This window comes from Ctenocephalides felis, unplaced genomic scaffold (assembly GCF_003426905.1).
Source record: "Ctenocephalides felis isolate EL2017-DRISC unplaced genomic scaffold, ASM342690v1 CF-g0.4_SCAFFOLD_03573, whole genome shotgun sequence".
Taxonomy (NCBI): Eukaryota; Metazoa; Arthropoda; class Insecta; order Siphonaptera; family Pulicidae; genus Ctenocephalides; species Ctenocephalides felis.
The window spans coordinates 20310309-20328224 of NW_020539727.1; the positions used below are offsets into that span (position 1 = coordinate 20310309).

General features: G+C 27.2%; 1 protein-coding gene across 1 annotated transcript in view; it reads right to left on the reverse strand.

Annotated features, from left to right (window-relative positions):
* Position 1: 1 nt before the first annotated feature.
* The window catches only part of LOC113389732 (tyrosine kinase receptor Cad96Ca-like), a gene marked incomplete at its 3' end in the record, with an annotated part of 30657 nt that continues 12742 nt past the window's right edge, over positions 2-17916 (reverse strand). Inside the window, exons 2-14 of the mRNA XM_026626745.1 lie at positions 16653-16918; positions 14389-14512; positions 14136-14311; positions 13901-14053; positions 11936-12088; positions 11659-11793; positions 8292-8469; positions 8138-8226; positions 5864-6008; positions 5661-5758; positions 5448-5587; positions 5229-5370; positions 2-88 (exon numbers count right to left, since the gene is read on the reverse strand). Of these exons, the coding sequence (XP_026482530.1) occupies positions 2-88; positions 5229-5370; positions 5448-5587; positions 5661-5758; positions 5864-6008; positions 8138-8226; positions 8292-8469; positions 11659-11793; positions 11936-12088; positions 13901-14053; positions 14136-14311; positions 14389-14512; positions 16653-16918 (1886 nt within the window). The remainder of the gene's footprint in view (positions 89-5228; positions 5371-5447; positions 5588-5660; positions 5759-5863; positions 6009-8137; positions 8227-8291; positions 8470-11658; positions 11794-11935; positions 12089-13900; positions 14054-14135; positions 14312-14388; positions 14513-16652; positions 16919-17916) is intronic.

The window sequence follows — 17916 nt, forward strand, 5'->3', positions numbered from 1 at the left end:
CCGGTTCTCTGGCCCAACAGTAATACATTATATTATATAATTCGCGTTTGCAATGCTCTGGTTTGTCTAGGCGATGGCCATCACGAACCTGGGCAAAAAAATGTATGTTTGGGATGAAGATATTTTACAACTTTTATATCAGAGTGTATAAAAGTGTTCCCTAGGAAATGTTGTAAATTTTATCTAGTTTCACCATATCTAACTGAAAAGGGGTGGATTCTTATGAAATTTTTGAATTATTTGACAAAAACCAAACGAAAGTCTCGAATTTTCTATATTTATTGCTTAAGAATAAAATATCATCGAATTCAAAGTCGTTTTATTCTTTATACTTTTATATTTTATATATTATATATTATGTTATGTCATTAAAAAGCCAATAAAATTATCTATAAATCTGTATATAAAACTTTGTAACTGTTAGAACAAAATTATTTAAAACCAATTCATCAAACTTTGCAATTAATATCGTCGTCAGGTGTCCATATTGTTTTAGCGTCAACTCTTCGGTTTACAAATATATTTATTCTGTTATACATTAATTAAAAATATCATTATTATTATATATCATTAGAGAGCTAATTCAATTATCTATAAATCTGTAAATAAAACTTTGTAACTGTTAGAACAAAATTATTTAAAAATAATTCATCAAACTTTGCAATTATTATCGTCGTCAGGTGTCCATATTTTTTTAGCTACAACGCTTCGGTTTACAAATATATTTATTCTGTTATACATTAATTAAAAATATCATTATTATTATATATCATTAGAAAGCTAATTAAATTATCTATAAATCCGTATATGATAATTTAAAAATCTTAGCACACAATTGTTTAGGAATAATTAGTGAACTTTGCGTTCCTAGATCTCAAGTAAACTAAAACGATCTTCTTCAGTATGATAATATAAAATGGTTACAAAATTTGTAAAACAAATAAGTTCAAATTAATTATTATTACCAAATTACAGAATTATTACAAAATTTTAAAATACATGCTTTCCAAAAAAATATGGTGATGTGATTTTGTTCCTTCAAGACAATAAAATGAATTTACTTTTTTTATATCTCGAAAATTATTTGTAGAACAAAGTTGTAATTTGAGTATGTTATACCCAAAACTATTTTTGGAATTACAAAAATATAAACTACCTACACTTCAGAACAAATTCCAAACTTATTACGAATATATTATTGTTATGATTAATATATTGCCAAACTATTTATAATTTAGGTTTTTATTGTTGATAGTTCGATAATATTGCTCAATAGTATCACCAGATTACAAGATGGCAACAAGAGTACAGAGATTTAAATTTAAACAATACTTTGTACCAAATTTTTAAAGATTTTTCAAATATCACTTTATAACCTTTTTATCTTCAATAATTATGAAGAATACAAAAGCTATGCCTTCTGAAATCTAATAATATTAAGCATTTTTGTGTAAAGATTTTTGTCCTTTTGTAATACATTTCTTATTTCAAATTAATGTGAACAATTTTGTTTTAAAAATGAGACACAAGTTTTTTTTTTCTTCCAGGATCTCTAATTCCTGGATTCTTTAAAACTTTAGATAAATGTTTGACTTTTATGCATATCATTATAAATTTTAGAAGATTTTACAAATACAAATACAAATCACAGAGCAATTAATTTTTTATAGTACGAGAGTCAATAAAAGTATGATCACTTAATTTGTGTTAATAGATTCTTGTGTACTAAATAATTATTTGTGCCATAAACTAAAAACTGTTTTTTGCTGTCGATATAATAAGTTATACATGAAACTTTTTTTTTTAAATTAAATTTCGTCTTCAAATAAAGTTATATTTAATAGTGGAAGTGACATTAGTTAATTGTGTAGACTCATAAATTTTCCAATTTGAAATTAATTGCTTGACTTTAAATAAACGTCATTTGCAAGAAAGTCTCGAACTTCATTATTATATATATATATATATATATATATATATATATTTATAAACGTCTAAAAATGGACTATAAAGGAATTTCATATCAATTTCAAAGTGAGATAACATAATTGGACAATATCGTTAAAATATTTAATAACTTCCAGAGAATCAAAGCAAAAGCATTATCGATGCTGTCTGGAAAACTTCTCAAAGATGAAAATAATTTATATATATATATATATATATATATATATATATATACATATATAAGTATATATTTATTTATTTATTTATTTTACAAGCCGTCGGTATAATAATATTATAATGAGGCTTAAGTCAATACTTTATAGGTTTAATATAATTTAATTAATTAATAGCTATTTTATTACTTATTTATTTATTATTTATTTTATTTACTATAAACCAACTAATTTATATTCAGTTAATTTTAATTATATTTAAATATAACTAGTTTGTTGCATGTATTTTTTTTAAATTTAACAAGATTTATATGGTTAATAAAGATTTTAATAATCTTTACAATACTTTTACAATGTAATTATTTTATTTAACAAATTTTAAGTTATTTTATGATATTTTAACAAATTTAAGTGTCTTGTATTATTGTTATTATTTTTAATATTATTATTATCAGCATTATCATTATCATTTTTATTATTATTATCAATTATTTTTACATTATAAGTTTTTTCTTTTACAAATTTTTAGGCATTTTGATGAAAGAAATATTTCGTTTCACAATTTTTTAAGTGTTTTTAAATTATAAGTTTTTATTTAACTAATTATTAAGTATTTTAACAATAAGGGTCATATAAAAATAGTAATTAAAAAAAAAGTCAAAATTTTGTTTCAGAATTTTATAAGTGTTTTTGAATTATAAGTTTTTGGTTAACTAATTCTTAAGTATTTTAACAATAACAGTCATATAAAAATAGTAATAAAAAAAAATCAAAATTTTGTTTCACAATTTTTTAAATGTTTTTAAGTTATAAGTTTTTAGTTAATTAATTATTAAGTATTTTAACAATAACAGTCAAATAAAAAAAAACAAAAAAAAAAATAATAACAATAATAAAAGTAATTTGAAAGTCTTTTTGCAACAGTAGTATTTAGTTTAACGAATGAACTAATATTATTATTAAATTAATATACTATTAAACCCAGACTTGCTTTGCTTTGGCTTTCAAAATTCACAATTTATTGTTGTTTATTGCCAAAATTATTAATCGATATAAAAGTTTTGAATAAAACGACTTTGAATTCGATATTTCATTTTCTAGCAATAAATATAGAAAATTTGGGACTTTTTTTGGTTTAGGTCAAATAACTCAAAAATTTCATATGGAACCACCCATTTTCAGTTAGATAGGGTAAAACTAAATAAATTTTACATTATTTCCTAGGGAACCCTTTTATACATTCCGCTATAAAAATTTTGAATAAAACGACTTTGAATTCGATATTTCGATATTTCTAAAATTAGTATTTTTTATAATAGGAATACGTTCAGTGTTAGTAGTCAAGTTTTTATTAAAATTTGATTAAAATTTATATATAAATTCGTTATATTATTCAATATTATTAATTAATTTCTAAATTCGTTTTTATTATATTTTCATTACGTTTTTGAATTACAGATGTTTTTATCTACTATATTATATTTTTTTAGACATTTTTTCAGTTTAATTTGTATTTTTAGAAGTATGAATTTGTTCTGTGTACAAAATTAAGTTTTTTGTTTTAAATTTGTAAAAGTTTTGCAAAGCTTTTAATATAAACACAATCTTAATAAATTATTAGATATTATTATATCACTTAATTATTAGAGACTATTATATCACTTTTGACTAATTTTAACATACTGTAAAATATTATATTTTAAAAAATACATTTTAAAAAATATAAAATGAAACTTAATGAATGTACATAATATAGAAAGTTCCAAGACAATATAAATAGTCCTGTGTTGAAATGTTATATATACTTTTAAAAATATAAATAATAATAATATAAAATTTTGGTTCCAAATGAAAGAAATATACCAAACAATTTAATTTTATAAAAAAATATTAGTTAGTTTTATAAATCTAAATTCTATGAATACACATAATATAGAAAGTTCCAAGACAAAAAAAATAGTTCTGTGTTGGAATACAGAAATTTTTTACATATACTTTTAAAAATATAAATAATGTATCTATTTTTGGTTCCAAATGAAAGAAATATACCAAACAATTTAATTTTATAAAAAAATATTAATTAGTTTTATAAATCTAAATTTTATGAATACACAGAATATACAAAGTTCCAAGACAAAAAAACAGTCCTAAAATAAAGAAAAATTATATATTTTTTAAAAAATATATCTTTTTTTGGTATCAAGTACATATAAAAAAATATAATAAACACAAAATTAATTTTTAAAGTTTGGAATTTTTATTAAAATCACAGAATATCAATTTTTTTTTCGTTTCATTTTATTAAAATAATTTTGAAAGAAATTTTATTCAGAATAATAATAAGCGACTTTGAATTTGATATTTGATTATTTAGCATAATAATTAGAAAATTCGGGACATTTTTTGGTTTTAGTCAAATAACTCAAAAATTTCATATGAAAGCACCAATTTTCAGTTAGATGGGGTAAAACTAGATAAAATTTACAACATTTCCTAAAGAACACTTTTATATACTCCGATATAAAGTTTTGAATAAAACGACTTTGAATTCGATATTTCATTCTTAAGCAATAAATATAGAATATTCGGGACATTTTTTTGGTTTTTGTTAAATAACTCAAAAATTTCATATGAAACTACCCCTTTTCAGTTAGATAGGGTGAAACTAGATAAAATTTACTATATTTTCTAAGAAACACTTTTATACATTCCGATATAAAAGTTTTGAATAAAACGACTTTGAATTCGATATTACATTCTTAAGCGATAAATATAGAAAATTCGGGACATTTTTTTGGTTTTTGTCAAATAACTTAAACATTTCATATGAAACTATCCTTTTCAGTCAGATAGTGTGAAACCAGATAAAATTTACAACATTTCCTAGGGAACACTTTTATACACTCCGATATAAAAGTTTTGAATAAAACGATTACAATTCTTAAATTTTAGTACTTTAAATATAGACAAACAATTCTAATAGTGCCTATGATCTAAGTTGAATATAAGTGCACAGGGTGAGCCAAAAAAATTCAAAATCGGTTCAGTAGTTTAGGAGTATATTCCGGACGTCGTGACAAGTATGTTATATATATTTAAGAAATTTACCTTTCTCATGACATCGGCAGCTGATAGACCTGGATAAGGCGTTGACCCTAAGGTCACAATTTCCCACATAAGGACCCCAAAACTCCAAACATCAGATTGGACTGAGAAAACGTTGTCGTAGAGGGATTCTGGAGCCATCCATCTAAGGAAAAATGAAAATAATAAGATATCACAAAATAAAATTCATTATTAGCCATAAAATATATTTAAAATACTTACCTAATAGGAAGTCTTCCTTCGCTTTTTCTCTCATAAACATGTTTAGATTCCAAATCACGAGCAAAACCAAAATCGGCGACTTTGCAAACACCATCTTCGGTTACCAAAACGTTCCTGGCTGCCAAATCTCGATGGATAATCTAAATAGGTAAAAATACATATGTGAATTTATCCAAGTTTTATATATATATATATATATATATATAAACTTACCCCTTTTGCTGTCAAAAATTCCATTCCTCTTGCAACATGGTAAGCATAAGCTGTTAACTCTCTAGAAGTCAAGGCTGCTCCACTTCCATGGGTGTTACCTTTGGGGAAAAAGTCCCAAAACATCAATAAACCTCCAACAAATCTCTAACTCATTCTACAAGCAATATATTTTCAATTATTACCGTAATGTCTGGCTTCCCCACTGGCAGTATTTGCCCTGGAATCCCTCAAATGCTGCTGAAGTTTGCCCTTAGCAACAAATTCCAAAATTACTAAAATCGGATGGCGATCGCTGCAGCATCCTAAAAGTCTCACCACATTTGGATGAGGGCCTAATTGTTTCATAACCTGAAGAAAAAATACATTTCAATAACTAGTGGTGTATGGCACCGTGCCTTAAGGCAAATTGCTAAAACTTTCCGTACCGTAATGAAATATTCGAGAAATTTTAAACGTTTTCAAATATATTATTACAAATAGTGTAACTTTCATTATTTTTGCTGTCTTGTTATATCTGAGCAGATCGAATGTAAATCATAAATCATAAATCAGTTTATCTCCAGAACATTAACAATCGTCATTTCATTTCGAATTCTATTTAAAAAAAAAATAGTTGCCTAATTTACACAAAATTGAAAAACTGCTCCCGTATAGTCACAGTCTCAACGCATTTGCAAATAATTCTGTGCGACATTTTCGCTTATACAGTGCTTAGCTTGGCGGCATTTTCAAATTTTTCAATAGTTTTCACAAAATCGGAAAAGTGCTTAAACAGTATAAACGCACTTGGGTAAATATTTGTACCAGAGTGGCGCTTAGACTGTGCTTGGCCTGGGTCATTTTTTTAATTAATTCATTTTTCAAAAATGTTATAAATAAATTTTGTGAAAAAATATGACCTAACTCTTATGCTTAAAATTGTAAGAATCTTCTGGTTAAAATACAAAAAATTATTTTTCAAATAAAATTAAAAGTAAATTTTGAAAAAAAAAATATTATAAATTAATTTTTGATGAAATATGACCTCACTCTTATGCTTGAAATTGTAAGAATTCATTTTTAAATAAATAGAATAATTATTTTTTTTAAAATACGATCTCACTTTTCTGCTTAAAATAGAAAAAATCTTTTTTTAAAAATATTATAAATAAATTTTATAATGAATAAGTACGTCCTCACTCTTCTGCTTAAAATTGAAATTTGGAAATTATTCTTGAATTGGCATTTTATCAATACATCAATTCGTGTTATGTAATTAATTTAAATGGATTTCAAATGAATTAACTTACATTGACACACAGAGAGATTTAAATAAGATTTATTATATGAAAATAAGATAAAGTGATAGTACTGCATTTTTCTGATAACACATACATACAAATTTCATTCGTACAAAAATCAACTTTCAGAAAATAATTTTCATTTTTATCTGTGTAATAAATATTTTCGAATTAATCACAAATCAAATTCATTAAACAAAGTATGAAATAAATCTGTATTTAATCAAGTTAGGCAATTTACCACTGTTTATATCCATATAAACTCAATATAAAATTCATCACATTTTCGATGATAAATGTATTTATGATTTATAATTTGACCAGTTAAATGTGATTGACGAATATACTCGTCATGGACGAGTGGCAGAATTTTGCGTTTTGATGTGTTTACTCGTCATTTGTGTGAAACCCTGACAATATGCAATTTAATAAAATAATTTGCAAATTTTTACTCAATATCATATTTGAAAGCAAAAGTATCCCACAGTATCCCTATGGTTGCGAGACCAAAGCTCGTACCCTAGCGCCACGGATCTAACTTTGCCAAATATTAACATAATCAAACCGGATTTTTTTTGTACAAAAACTCTTGAAGAAACTAAACATATAAAAAACCAACTAAATTCAAACAAAATCAAATTTTTTGTTAACAGTTGGATATTAGAAAGTGAACCCAGTAGAAGTCATTTCTAATCGTGATATTTTGTCAACATTCTTTTGACTTTTTGATGTTATTGCAGCAATTTGAAGTAGGCATCATATTTAAAAGTAAAAATCAGAATATTTGCAATTTTTACTCAAGCAAAAATCTGTTACCATCACATCATGATATCACAGTATCCCTATGGTTGCGAGACCAAAGCTCGTACCCTAGCGCCACGGATCTAACTTTGCCAAATCTTAACATAATCAAACCGGATTTTTTTTGTACAAAAACTCTTGAAGAAACTAAACGTATAAAAAACCAACTAGAGTATTTTTTTATTAACAGTTGGATATTAGAAAGCAAACCCAGTAGAAGTGATATTTTTTCAACATTCTTTTGACTTTTTGATAATATTGCAGCAATCTAAAGGTCATTTTAACTCGAGAAATGCAAACATGTTCATTTTCGATTTTCGGCTCATTACTATAACTACCCTACGGGAAGTTAAAAATATAGTAATAAAATTAGGATGATTTTAGTAAAACATTTACCTGTAATTCCGACTCCAAATCTTTTTTATCCCTTTCAGTAGCGTTGCCTTTCAAAGTCTTTACAGCTACAGTACTTGGTCCTTGTTTGCCTAAACAACAATTTATATATAGACATAATATTAAATGTGTTTTTATTAATTTTCCACCAACTTACCGTCTATGTCCTGTGCTTCACAACGCCAAACTTGCCCGAATGCACCTTCGCCCAAAATATCATAGACTTTAAGTTTGTGCCTGGGAAATTCCCAACGATCCTGGATTGGTTCCCTGGACGAAAACCTGGCAGGAATTGCATCCAGGTTTGTCGTACAGGATGGACTTATATTGGCCTCCTGAAGAAAAAAAAATCAGATAAAAATAATAAAAAATGTAGTGATAAAAAGTAGTTGAAGTTGAATTTTACTCAAAGAAAATGTTATTTTCCCAATCAATGTACAAACATTAGTAGCTAGTAATAATTTAAAAATTTATAAATATATAGTTAAGATTATTGATAATACTTAAATTAATTTATAAGTTAGGTATTCAATAAGAATTTGTAGTAAACAAATATATGAATGGCATCTAGCCTTATGATGTATATCAAAAGTCAATAAAAAAAAAAATTGAATTTTCAGGTGTACCCAGTTTCAGATTGTCGTTAAGTTTATTCTGTGTGGTTATTGATTTTTTACTTTTTTGTCTGAAGTGCTTTCTGGTAATAAGTAATATGCAAATGTGACACAAATGTGTATCATTCAATTCAATATTCGAGTAAACTTGAAGGAATTGTTATGGCTTTGAGAGAGATAAAATGGGTTTTGCATAAATATTTTTGAGTTTGAACGTAGGCCAGACTTTAAAAAAAGTGTGTACACATGTTTATATAGTTTTGAGGTCAAAAATATATCATTTGTTTTTGATAATTTGAATTTTGTAAGCAAACAACGGCACGAATTGACCAAAATAAGAAGCCATGTACTACCAATAGTAGATTCTATTGATGATTTCAAATGTAAGTCTAGGGCGCACTGTTTGTATTACATACTTGTAATTTTGTTGATTGATACCTTGATGTATATATTTTGGCACTAAGAACTAAAATTAGTTAACTTTGCCCAAATAAATGAGAAATGTCTTTGGGTAGCAAGATGTGTACTATGGATGGTGGTTGATTAAGACTTGTACTGGTGATTTCTAAAAATTATCCAGGTCGCACCGTTTGTATTACAGATCTGTAATTTTCTTTATTAATACCTTGATGTATCTACTTTGGCACTAAAAACCTAATTTTGTAAACTTTGTAAAAATAAATGAGAGATATTTCTGGTTAGCAAAATATGTACTATGGATGGTGTTTGCTAAAGACTTGTACTGGTGATTTCTAAAAATTATCCAGGCCGCACCGTTTGTATTACAGATCTGTAATTTTGTCACCTGGTACCTCAATTTATATACTTTGCCTTCAGAAATTAAATTTAATACTCATTCTCCCAAAAACATTTACAACAAGTTGGAAAAAAACTGTAAATCACTATTGTTTTTTATGTAAAAGCATGAACAAGAGACATGATACCTGCATTTTATTTTTTAAATTTAACTTCTCACTTGACTTTGATATTTAAATTCAAAACATAATATTGAAATATATTTTATATAATTCACGAAACTTCTTATGCGACTTACAAAATTTCAAGTCCGGGGGCATGTTCGTCATTTAAAAGAAAAGAGTCTTTTAAAACAAACAAAGCATCATTTAAAATAAATAAACCAGAAATTTTGGTGAATAAAAATATTTATGCTGTCAAACGAATGTAAAGCTGTAAATATTGAAAATAGCACAAAATTGTCTTAGAACAACATTTAGAGAATTTTTTAAACTATTTTTTCATCTCATATTGTTTTTTAGTAACTCTACTAGTTTTTTAGATATTAGAAAAATAGTAAAAATTTGTACTGTTTGATACATCAAAGTATCTAAGGTTTATAAGTATTAAATATTATTTAGTAAAACAAAAATATTTAAGCTTTCAAATGAATTTAAAGCTGTAAATATTGAAAATAACACAAAATTGTCTTAGAACAACATTTAGAGAATTTTATAAACTATTTTTGCATCTCATATTGTTTTTTAGTAACTTTATTAGTTTTTGAGATGTTATAAAAAAAGTAAAATTTTGTACCGTTTGATGCATCAAAGTATCTAGGGTTCATAAGAATTAAATATTATTTAGCAAAACAAAAATTTAGGCTAGGACCAGATATAAGGTTTTGTATGTAATTTTTTTAGCATAAAATATGTTATTTTCAGTAATAAAAATGTGTGACAATACTTTGAGCTCTTATCATGGTTTTTAATACTTTTGTTTCCGGGTTAATGGACGGACCACTTTGGCACAAAGCCAAATCTGTACGAAAAAACTCCATAATATCGTGGAAACAATTTGATAATAAAAAATTGGGTTTAAATTGAAACTATTTGACCTATTTGAATAAAAACATCATTTAAAAAAAATCATTATTAGAAAATGATAAAATATTCTAAAATGCTTTAAGGGGCTCAACTAGTGTAACCGCCTAAAAACAAGGTGATTTTTGGGAATCTATATTAAAAAAACTACTTTATCAATCATTTCAAAATTTTAGGAATATATTTATACATATTTTAAGAATACCTAGTAAAATTTTTGAAGAAAAAAATTAATTTTTTCTTTAAGTTATCGTCGATCTCCAATGGCGCGACAAATAAAGACCTTTCACTGCTGCAGTGATTCCGGCCTTCTACGTGGATAAAATTTAAAAAAAAAAATCTCGTTAAACTAGATAATATTGTCTGTAAAATGAACTACGATAAAGAAAAAAAATGAAATATTGACAAAATGACGGCGTTTTTTAAAGAAAAGTCGAATTGTACCCAAAATTTTGGTCGTTTTTGGACTGCCAAAATTCGATTTTTGATCCGATCAAAAAATCGATAGTTCATTTTACGGAGAACTATATTTAGAACATGTAAAAAAAAGTTGATAGTGATCGGATCATTTGTTTTTGAGTAATCGCTGCAGCAAATTCGAATAATGCTGTTTCGAGAAAAACGCGTTTAAAGATTAAATAATCGTTATACTATATATTATATATATATACTCTTTAAATGGCTGTGACTCAAAAACTATTTAAGATATCGATTTAAAATTTTGGTATGTTATTTTTAAAGGTATAAGCTATCGAAATATGGAAAAATTAAAAATTCGATTCTTTGAAAATTTCACACTAGTTGTGCCCCTTAAGTCCAACAGAGTAGTAGTCCAAATCTTTACATTAGTTAAGGTACAATTATGCATTAGATATTCAATAACTTCTAAACCATTCGATTTACATAAAAGTCGTATTGAACAAATAGGTTCAAAATTAATTCATCAAAAACTTTGTCTAACAACATGATGCCCTACAACAACTCTGTATACTTCAAAACAGCAACACAAACTGAATAATATATCAAAAGCAATTTATCAAATTAGGTTGACCAAGTTAATATGGTTCCTTACCTGGGCCAAAATCCTGGATCCTTGTTGGTCCCAAGGTTCATATCTGTTTGAAGTGGCCCTTGGAGCCCTCCAGTTGCCCATGGAAGCATCACTTGGGGCCTCCTGAAGGGCTATTCCTCCAGAAGGATCTTTACTCTGGAGGAAAAGAAAAATTTTAGTGATTAGAATATTGGTGTAAAAATAAGATAACATAGTAAATCAAATTGGAAAAATGGGATAAATTTCAGGCTAAAATCTATTTCAAGTAATAATTACTATTTGTAATCAATTTACCCACCTCTTCATTATTTTTGTCAACTTTTCCATTCCTCCACATGCACAACTTCTTTCGGCACAAAAAAACAAATCCGGACCCCAAAATGGAAACCACTGCTACAATTGCCATTGGTATAACAGTGATTGTAAAATTGTATGTTACCATAGCTGGAACCTGAAAAATAATAAAAATAAGGTAAATGACAATTCTGGCAAATTTTATTAATGATTGGAGTAGGTTATGCTTGGTTTTGGTGATAGAGTTGGTGAGAAATTAGAAATTTATTAAAAAATTGGGAACCACTGGAATAAATTTATTGTAGCAAATATTGTTATAAATATTTTGTGTATCGTCTTCAATAATTTTGGAGGCTTAAACTTTACGTTCTATTGTGCAAGTCCAAATTTTATAAATGATTGGAGCAGGTGATGACTAGTTCTGAGTGATCGAGTTGGTGACAAATGAAAATTTTATTAAAAAATTGGGAACCACTGGAATAAATTTAATGTAGCAAATATTGTTATAAATATTCTGTGTATCGTCTTTAAAAAATTGGAGGCTTAAACTTTACGTTCTATTGTGCACGTCCAAATTTTATAAATAATTGGAGTAGGTAGGTGACTAGTCCTGGTGTTCAAGTTGATGACAAATGAAGATTTTATTAAAAAATTGGGAACCACTGGAATAAATTTAATAAAACAGGTATTGTTTACAATATTTTGTGTATTGTCTTCAATAATTTTGGAGGATAATACTGTACGTTCTATTATGCACGTCCAAAAAATCTTCCTTAGATCAAAACATCATTAGAGCTTGTACAGATGTTTAGGAATTGTTTTTGGACGCACCCTTGGCGCTACAGTACTGCAATTGTGGTAATAGATGCATCAACATATCTACTTAGATACTATATACTAAAATTATTATACTTTCATGCAAAATTTTGAATTATTTACAATAATTTGCAAAAACTACTACGTCACTAGTATCATAAAGTTATCGTTCGCTTGTTTTCAAAACGTGGTTCTGCACGTACCGTTTGTACTACACTCCTAAAATTTTGACAACTAGTATATCAATATATCCTCTTTGACACCATCTATTCAAATTAGTACAACTTCTAACAAAATTTCAAAACATTTACAACAATTTATAAAATCTACTACATGCCTCACACCATAAGTAATCTTTTGCTTGTTTTCAAAACATGTTGCTGCACGCACCGTTTGTACTACACATCTAAAATTTCACAAACTGATACACCAACATATCTACTTCAATCTTCATTACTAAAATTATCAAACTTCCTTGCAATTTTTTTAGCAACGACAAAAAATTACAAAAACTATCATGGTACTACCAGTGGTCTCTCATCCTGGATATAACCACAATTAAATTTTTCATTTTAGAATTTATTATTTTTTTCAAAAAATTTTACAAAATGATACACAAATCTATCTAGTTCAACCTCCTTTACTAAAATTATCAAACTTTTTTGCATTTTTTTTCATCAACGACAAAAAATTACAAAAACTACCATGGTACTACCAGTAGTCTTTCATCCTTAATGTAACCACAATTAAATTTTTTATTTTAGAATTTATTATTTTTCCCAAAAATTTCTGGTATACAAATTTACCTATTTCAACCTCCATTACTAAAATTATCAAACTTTCCCACAATTTTTTTCATCAAAGACAAAATTTTACAAAAACTACCATGGTACCACCAATGGTGTTTCATCCTGGATATAACCACGATTAAATATTTTATTTTATAATTTATTATTTTTCGAAAAAATTCACAAACTGGTACACAAATCTACCTACTTCAACCTCTAATACTTATACTATCAAATTTCCCAACAATTTTTTTCATCAACGACAAAAATTCACCAAAAACTACCAAGGTACCACCAGTGATTTTTCAATTCTTTTTGAAATTAAATTTTTTATTTTAAAATTTATAATTATATTAAATTTTTACCTTTGTCGTGGTATCATCTTCATTATCCAAATCATCCCCCAAAGTTTGGTTGCCAAAATTGGTGTCAGTTACCCCAACAGTTGTGGTATTTGCTGGTAAGGGATGGAAATCGATTGATGGTAGAAGTTTGGTTGAATTTGGAGATGCATTTGTCTGCAAAAGTAATGAAAAAAATGTTAAAAAAAATTATATATAAACCCTAGTTAAAACCATTATCTAGATTTTATTGACTCACCATTTTAGGACCATCTTTTTTGGCCACACTTGGTTCAACCACACCAACTCCTTCTTGGTTTATATTTATATTATTATTGTTTAAAAAAACGTTCAAATCTGGTGATGATATTGGAGGACGATTATTGTAACCTGGTACTGATAGAAATGGTGGAATTCTTGGTGGCGGTGGAGGAGCTGTTCAAAAAAAAAACATATTTATTAGTAATACTACAAAAAAATTAAATGAATAAAAAGAATTTACAAAATCTCACCTTGGTTGTGTGGAGCAACAACTTTGGTAGGTTTATCAGAGTCCACAATATTAACATAGACTTCATTTTTGGCCTTCAGTTGGCCATCAAACACAGTGACGTACAGGAAAAAGTTTTGGCCACCCTGGATAAAAAATAAAAAAAATATCAATACCATATTTTTGAAGTAAAACTTCTTTAGGCGCAACATGGGTGTAAATCCGTACAAATGCAACGGAAACTGTTACGCCAAGGTGAAGTAAGAGTCATTGGTTAATTTATACGTGCGTGCGTCACCGAAAGCGTGCTTTATACGTGCATACGTCCATCATACGTCACCGAAAGCACGAAGCATATTGTTCAAATTTCCGGTGTTATGTCAAAACTTTTTAAGGTTAAACAGTGGTATAAATTCTGACTTGTGAGTTAATAAAAATGTCAGGATCGGAAGAATATTTTATTTCGTCCCTCATAAATAACTGTAGTGCAAATGATCGCAAATAATGAAACAAAGGAAAAATCTGCGCTGCGTAAGAAATATAAGTTTATTGAAGTAATTTGTATTATTCGAGTTATTCGAGGTTTCTATATACCTTTGAGGTTATTACTAAAATGGAAAATATTTTTATAGGCAAGACAGATACTAAACTTGCTCAAAGAATGAAACTGTATCGCCAGCGAAATAGTCAAAATAAACAAGCAGCCAATAATGAAGTTCTACAAACACAATTACGTGATAAGTGAAATTGTGGAAACAATATTTCTTCATTGGCAATTTAACGTAAGTTTACATGTTTATCTTTTATGATGGCTATGAAGAATAATTTTAATTTATTATAATAGTAATTATAAATATTGATGCATGTTCAAACTCTGAAAGATCAACATTACATCGTCAAACAAAACAACTGCAGGAAAATAATCGGTTACTGCCAATTTACTATAAAATCTTGTGCCAGGTATCAATTTAGATGTTGGCATAAGTAGGAATATTTTTTCGCTATTTGACTCCCGATAAACGTTTCAACTATTCACATTTGAATATATTATTCTGTTATCTTTTTAGATGAAAGTACTGCTGTAACTTTTTCTGATACAGCAACTACATCACGTCAATTGCAAATTGATGATTCTGTATATATTGTGATAAGAACTGATCTTTTGCAAGAGTCAAATGAAGTATTTGAACTTCCATATAAAGACTTCAATTTGTTTAGAAATGCACGAAAATTGTTTAAAAAATAATTTACAAATGATAGCTTTGGCTATGTATGTTTTGTGTGTGATCGACTTTGGTTTCAAAGTGACTTAGAAATATCAAATGATGCTCAAAAACAAATTCTTAATAATGTTTTTTTGAATATTGATTCAAATAATCAGGTTGGATGTCAAACTTGTCGAAAGGCATTAAATTCGGGTAAAATTCGCACTTTCTATAAATTTAACAGGTTTGTATTTTCACCTAAACCAAATTATCTACCTAAACTAGATACTGTATCTGAAAGATTAATTTCACCTAGGTTGTGTTTCATGCAAATCAGACGATTGCGACATGCAAATAGACAATTTGGAATGTTTGGCCAAATTATAAATGTGCCTGTTGACATTAATAATTTGGTTAATTTATTACCTCGTAATATTGATGATGATCATTGCATTAACGTTCACATAAAAAAGTAAATAATTCATAGATCAAGCCACGTGCAGGGCTTGATAAATAAAACAAATATAAAAGTATGGCTTCAATTTTTTAGGCAAGACAGATATTACAGCTGTTCAAAGAATGAGACTATATCACCATCGAAAAAGTAGTCAATTAATGTATGCTAATTTGAATTACATGAAGTTCTTCAAACACAATTGTTACAAGATGAGTGAATTTGCAAAAACAATATTTGTTTAGGCGTTGCTTAATATAATCCACTGTGTGAACGAATATTATAGAATTTATTAATCAGCAATTACTTTAAACCGATCATGTCATATCTCAAGTATGACTTTGATTACATTATTGTTTGTAAATATTATACATATTTTTAATGCTATTATAAATATATAATTTATAATTTATCATTATATAAATGTGTATAATGATTGTCGACACTAATAAATGTGTGCATCACGAGTGTTACCATATTACTAATAAACATTATTCAAAATTATTATATAATGTATTTATTTTCACTTAAATGCCATCTTGTACAGTAGCAAATAAGTTTTACTTCAATCGCGTTTGATCCTTACGCGCACTTTTTTTTTATTACAAATCAATCCTTTCTACTCACCCTGTCTTTCAAGCTCTTAGTCAAAGTGACGACTCCGGTGTCGGGATCGATTTCAAAAGGGATGTCCCTTTCGACGTTTCCCGAAAGTCCTCCCAAATTCGAGTCCCTTGAAATCGGCTCTATGCCGAAGGTCAGTCGATCGTTTTCGGCGTCTTCGGCCCTTACTCGGACTATGACGCTGCCTATCGGCTCGGCGCTGCTCACTCGCCAATTTCTGTCCAGGCGCATTATTGGCGGAGTGTTCTCGCTAACCGATTGGCTGTTCACTGGAAAAGGACAGAAATTGGTTGAAATTTGTTTGGAGTAAATATTAGAGGCCTAGGAGATAGGACAGAAATTGGTTGAAATTTGTTTGAAGTAAATATTAGAGGCCTGTGAAAGGGGACAGAATGACACAGATCAGGGAATGTGATATAGATTAGGGAATGCAATACCAATGGAAAATTTCAATACCGGTATTTCGGTAATTTTTCATTTTAAAACCGGAATACCGATAAATTACCGGTATTTTTATTATCTTAAACAAACGTAAACAAAATTGAAAGTTACTAGTACAAATATAAAAAAATGTATATACAACTACAACTATATTCAACTAAACAATAAAAACAATAAAATAAAACAATAGGTATATTTTTTTAAATAATAATTTAACAAAATTATATCCAATTTAATTAATTCATTATCACTATCGAGTATATTGAGTACTTTTCACCAAAAACAAACTTATGAGTAAGAAAGACCAAAAACTCATAAAATATCATATTACATTATTATAATAAACTGTATTGTCGGTATCCGATATGTTAAATTAGCATAATCTCCAATATTTTAAAAAAATAATTTTCTACACTAATTTAAGATCGGATTTTTTGTCGCGATAAATAATAAGTTACTATAATTGTTGAGTATTGTTATTTAAAACAATGTGATGCTTCTATAGTATTTTCAAACTTCGAAACGTCTTCGAAAAATAATGTTTTATAATTGTAATAAGAAGCAAAAATATTTAGTAATTATCATAATAATTATGTATAAAGTTAGAAAAAAATAAAGATTACGCAGGGGTAATCTGTATGATATAAAATATTTTGGGGCAAATATCACTAAAAAATCGTTATGTTTTTACATAAAATGAAACAAACATTATTATCTATCAGTCCAATTCTGTTTATTGTAACACGATATGAAGCCCTTTGGAAAGCAATAAATATTCAGTTTAATGACGAGTTGAGATAATATTTGACATTTGTTTATCTTATAA